The 5371-nt window shown below is 66.3% G+C and overlaps 2 protein-coding genes across 2 annotated transcripts in view; one reads left to right on the forward strand and one right to left on the reverse strand.

The window, feature by feature from the left end:
* Nucleotides 1-1373: 1373 nt before the first annotated feature.
* On the forward strand, nt 1374-3144 carry MNEG_8041 (hypothetical protein; the record flags this gene model as incomplete). Its single annotated transcript, XM_014043487.1, has 3 exons — nt 1374-1912; nt 2184-2797; nt 3131-3144. 3 exons carry the CDS (start codon nt 1374-1376, stop codon nt 3142-3144), a joined length of 1167 nt encoding a protein of 388 aa, XP_013898941.1.
* Nucleotides 3145-4336: 1192 nt separating this feature from the next.
* The window catches only part of MNEG_8042 (hypothetical protein), a gene marked incomplete at both ends in the record, with an annotated part of 1980 nt that continues 945 nt past the window's right edge, over nt 4337-5371 (reverse strand). The window contains 2 exons of the mRNA XM_014043488.1: nt 4337-4838; nt 5192-5351. Coding sequence (XP_013898942.1) covers nt 4337-4838; nt 5192-5351 — 662 coding nt within the window. The remainder of the gene's footprint in view (nt 4839-5191; nt 5352-5371) is intronic.

Below are 5371 nucleotides of genomic sequence, written 5' to 3' on the forward strand. Positions count from 1 at the left end.
CCCCACCCTGGGGAACTGCTGACCCGGGTGTACGCAGCAGTTCCACCCCAAAAGTGTCACCTCTGCGAACAAAGGTGTACGCTTGGCGAAGAATACCGTGCCAAAACAACAGGCTGCCTACGTCCGGCTGAGGGACGCGTGAAATAAAGTGGTTCTGGCAGTGGCTTGCTCAGAGATCATAAGCACGCATGAGGGGACGGAGAGGGGAGACGGGGGAGCAGGGGGCAGCCGAGCGACGAGCAGGGGCTTCAAAAGAAGCAGATGTGGATCAGGATACTGCATGCTGTCTGAACAACAATGCATGCCTAGACGAGAGCATCCGTCTCTCAATGTCGTGTTGGTCTGCACTGTCGTGTGTGGTTTACTGGCAAGTCTTAGTTCTGAGTTGCTCGGAACCCCCAAATACGCTTGCCTGTTCAAGATTAGATCTTCAGCGCAAATGAGGCACCTGACGACCGTTGAATTCTGCAGGAGAGCCCCTGAAGTTGCGCTTGAGGGCAACAAATTGGGTACAAGATGATCATGACTATGATCACGCAGCTAGCTGCGGCGGCAACACACCAGCACGTCAGCAGCAGCAGCAGCTGATGCAGAAATGGCGGCTCTCAGGTGTAGGAGCAACGAGCCTTGTAGATCATGGCACGGAGGCATGCAGCGCGACTGGTTGGCACTTTGGCTGCTTGCTATGAGGGTGGCCAGTGTCATAGGTGCCTGCGGAGGGTGGCCAGTGTTGGGGGACCCCTGGCAGCTGCACCTTGTCCGCGTAGAGGATCGTATGCCGATCACACCATTGCCAATGAATTCGCATGAGTTTCAATTGGTTAATACATACCCACAATCAGGATCTCGTCCCGCCAACAACGTCGGTTCCGGCGGGAAGCTCGGTAACGTGCAGTAGTTGCTTTTAGAGAAACCCTGAGAGCGTGTATAGGATCATACATAACTGTACCATTCCATCACTACTCAGAACCTGAGAAGCTGTGGCGCGACCCATCGCATCAGTTCGCCTGCGACAATCCGCTTGCCGCTGCAGCCCCCTCCACCCGGCATTCCTCCTCCTGCCTCCAGCCATGTCGGACCAGCTGGGCACGATGGGCGAGGCCGAGCTACAGAGGCTCCTGGAATGGCACCGTGGTGGTTTCAGACCCCACGGCGGCTCCCGCCGCCTCGATGCGCGCGACCTCATGGAAGGCTTCTTGTTTCAGTTCATCGCTCAGAGAGCTGGTGGACTGGCGGGCAGGGCGCTGGTGCCGCCGTGCGTGGCGACGCTGCGTGCCGTTGCCGATGAGCTCGTGATCGGCGGGTATGCGCGTGGCGACGCCGGCTTGAACTTGGGGCTGTTCGCCCTTGCCTCGGTGAGCCTGGAAGCGAAGATGAGCCTGCTGGCGGCGGCAATCTCTGAGGACGGCATGCGCGTGCTGCTAGCGGTCGCGCGAGAGCAGTCGCAGAGCGCGATCGCCGAGACCCGCGGCCCTCGCGACGTTTTCGAGCGCTTCATGGCCCAGGGCGCCATTACCCCCAGCCGCCTAGCCCTGGAGCTTCTCATGCTGATTGTCGCCAACACGGGCAACGACGGAATCGCCGCCGCGGCGCGCCTGGCGTCGTCGCCAGGCATGCTGTCCGACGTCCTGGCTGTGCTGGCCGAGTCGCCCCCCGCGGGCGCCGGCAAGCCAGCCCGCTCGGCGTCTCTTAGCTACTGGGCGTGCGCCTGCCTGGCGGAAATGGCGCTGCGGCTGTTTCCCACCGCCGTGGGGCCGGCGACGCCCGCTGAGGCCGCCGTGCACGCGCCCGACGCGCCGCGCGACGGCGCTGCGCGCTTCGCGCCGCACATGGCGGCCGCACTGCTGGCCAGCCCTGGTGCCCTCGCCAACGCCCTCGCCAACGCGGGCTGCGACGACGATATGGTCGCGTGGTGGGCATTGCACGGACTATGATCGATGCCCTCACACCTAGTATGGGGCAGGGCCCCCATACATCACAGCTTGAAGCGCATGCATGGCTCCTGAAGACCTTGACCTGGTCGCATGGCAGCCATCTGCTGGCGCCTGCATGCGCGCCTGCGGCAGGCTGCATCCCAGATACTCTGTGTGAGATGCATGCCGGCCTGCGAGCTGCTGCATCACCCCGTGCTGCGTGCCGCATGCGGCCAATCACCCGGCCCCACCTGCTCCCACACCCCTCAGGCAGGCGCTGTTCGCGCTGTCGCCGCTGGCCGTCAGCCACGGCGCCACCGCAGCCTCGTCCCCAGAGCAGCAGGCGGCCGCCGTTGCTGCGCTCGCCGTCTGCCCCAGCCGCGTACCAGCCGCCCGCCGGCTCGCCTTGCGCACCGCCCACACCGCGTCCCACTTGGTGCACTCAGGCCGCGCCATCGCCGATGCCGTCAGCGACAACGGCGGCGTGCACCCCGCGGTCGAGCTACTTGCACTCACGATGCTCTGCCGCGCCCCTGACGCGCGCGACGCGGTCATCGGCATGCCGGTGCCGCTGCCGGCGCTCCTGCAAATTGTGCGGCAGCGCGACGCCATCACGTCCCGCCTCGCGCTGCAGCTGCTCGAAACCCTCATGCAGGGGGATCTGGGGGCGGCGCCTGGGCACCCTGGGTGGCCCCCGCCGCCCCAGGGGCCCATGCGCGGCGCCTGGCCGTGGGGCGCCGCCAGCGCCGCTGCCTCCGCGGCGATCGTGGCGCACGGCGACGCCGCGGGCGGCGAGGGTGCGGAGGTGCTGCGCGCCGGCGGCGCGGTGATCCTCGCGGCGGAGCGCGCGCGCTGTGGCGGCGGGCGTGCCTGCGTGGTGTGCGGTGCGCCCTGCCGGATGCGCTGCTCGGGCTGCTCCCTCACGGCCGCGTGCAGCGCCGAGTGCCAGCGCGCTGCGTGGCAAGCACACAAGCCGGTCTGCTTGGCGGCGCGTCAGGCGGCTGCCGGGATTGCCGGCAGGGATGAGAGCGACAAGACTGGTGGTGGCGCAATATCCGCAGCCGACGCTGCTGGTGCCGGCAGGTCAGACCAGCTTAATCACGCCGCACCCCGCCCCTGATCCCTTGTGATGTCAGAGCTGAGTCGATGGGGAACTCATGCGATAGTCCTCGGACTGCTTCGAGTGCGTGGATGTGTGCTCATTCGTGTGTTTGCAGCGCAGGGCCGGTAAAAAGTGGGCAGCCACTAATCAAGGTTGCATTTGAAGTCCAGCTGGACCAGTACAGGTAGCACTGCAACGCTGAGAGGCACGGGAAGCCTGGTGCCCTGAGAGGGGGGGGTGGATGTGCTGTGCTGTGAGCGCTCAAACGTTCTCATCCAAACCCTGCCCCCTGCGCTAGTAGCAGGTAGTACCCACCGCCTGTGTCAGGCACCAGCGCTGCAGCACGCTTCAGCAGGGAGGGCCTGTAAGCAGCCAGCAGGCAGCAGCATAACGGCCTTGCACTTGCACCCGCCGACACGCGCGCCCTGCACCCAACAGCCCGCTTTGCATCAGCCAGACATTGGCAGGAGCCGCGCTGCAAGGGTAGGCAACACGTGACAATTACATGCAATGCTGCATGCGAGCTGCATGTGGTGACGTATGCGTGAGCTTGTGTGCAAGACGCAGCAGCTCTCGTCCGTCGATGTGCACACTGTGCGCCCGAAAGAAATGGCCGATGGCTCACAACTCTGCAAGCCTCAATGCTGCAGCTGGGCGCAATGAAGGCGCCCGCCCGCGCGGTGCGTTTCCCATTCCGCGCCTTGGGCCCTTGGCAGTCGACCGACCCGCTGTATTGTAGGGAGTGGGCTTTGCCCACAGCGTTGAGAGAACAAATGCACGCGTGTGCGGGGCAATCCCGATCATAGTTGTCCAACATCCTGCAAATTGCACGCAGGCTCACATCATCATAAAGCGCGCACACGCCGGACGCACGCCCTGCACAAGCCATGCGGCCGCTCCATGAATGCAAACCCTGCGTCCCCCGTGCGTGGGGACCGCTGCAGTCCTCGCGCCCAATTTCGATACATTGTTCTCGCACGCATTGACGGCGTCATCGGCACAGCACAGATCCCCAGTGGTTGGGCGTTGCAACGCCGAGCGGCGCGCAGGCCGCTCCGCATGCCGTGCACATGGCAGCGTCGGCTGCTTGAAGACAGTGTCGCATTCATCACGATGACAACACAACATATTTCATGCCAATGGGCGCCGGGCGCATCACATCGCCGTCAGGCATCAGGGCTTGCGCGTAGTTCCGGAGGCGCAGCCTCGAGATGGGCTCGCAATTCACTGGAAGGTCCCTCGTGCAGGCTCCGTCCCGGTGTCGACGTTCGGCATGGGGCACGCCCACGCCGCACGCCGCCGCCAGCGCGCGTGGCCGCACTCACGCCTCTCCGCTCCCGCTCCCGTCGCCGCCGTCGCCGCCCCCCTCCTCGCTGCCCGCACTCTCAGAGAGGGGGGAGCTCCCCGCACCCGCCAGCGGCGGCGGCCGCCGCGGCGCCAAGCCGCTGAGCAGCCGCACCTGCAGCGAGCCGCTGCCCGTGCGCACCGCCGGCCGCGGGCCGCCGACCGCCGACGGCGCGCGCCCGAAGCGCATCGCAAACCCGCCCGGCACGCCGCCCGCCGTGCCGCCGCTGCCGAAGCCCGCGGCCGCGCCCGCCCCGCCCGCAGGTTGCATTTGCGCGGGCGCGCTCGCGGCGGCTGCCCTCGCGGCCTGGATCCTCTGGCGCAGGAACGCAGCCACGGCTGCGTGGCCGGCGCGGCTGGCCTCCGTATCGGCGGTGACGCCTGCGCGGTCGGGCGCGTCCCACTGCACTGCGGGCAGGGCTACGACGGCGGGGTCGTCCTCCGCGGCCGCGATGACCTGCAGGGATGCCAGGTCGCCCCTAGGGATGGAGGGTGGTAATTGCGGTGGTTGACAGTGTGTCTGTGCGCGTGTGTGCATATGTGAACATGCGTACGCACACGCATGTGCATATGTGTATATGTGTGTGTTTGTGTCCGCGCGCACAAATGCGCGCGTGTGCGTGCGTGCGTGCGTGTGTGTGTGCACGCGCGACACTGCATTAGGATGGGCAAATAACCCGTGTGTGCCGCCTGCCAGTGTGAGGGCGGCCTGGTTCTGTGTGAAGGCCCCGCCATGCCATGGACACAGTGACTGCACAAGAACACCGACCCGCAACGCTGCACTGGCAATCAGCGAGCGGGACCGGGGCGGAACACCGGGCGGCGCGCCCACCTCCGCGCGGCGACGTGGAGCGGCGTGCGTCCGTCGTAGTCCGCGGCGGCGGGGTTTGCGTGCGCCCTGAGCAGGCGCCGCAGCAGCGCGTGGTCCCCGCTGTGTATCACGGTTGAGAGCAGTGCCGCCTCCTCCACCTCCGGCTGGTTCAGGAGGGCACCTGGTGTGTGTGTGTGTGGG

Source organism: Monoraphidium neglectum (genome assembly GCF_000611645.1).
Source record: "Monoraphidium neglectum strain SAG 48.87 unplaced genomic scaffold scaffold01484, whole genome shotgun sequence".
Lineage (NCBI taxonomy): Eukaryota > Viridiplantae > Chlorophyta > Chlorophyceae > Sphaeropleales > Selenastraceae > Monoraphidium > Monoraphidium neglectum.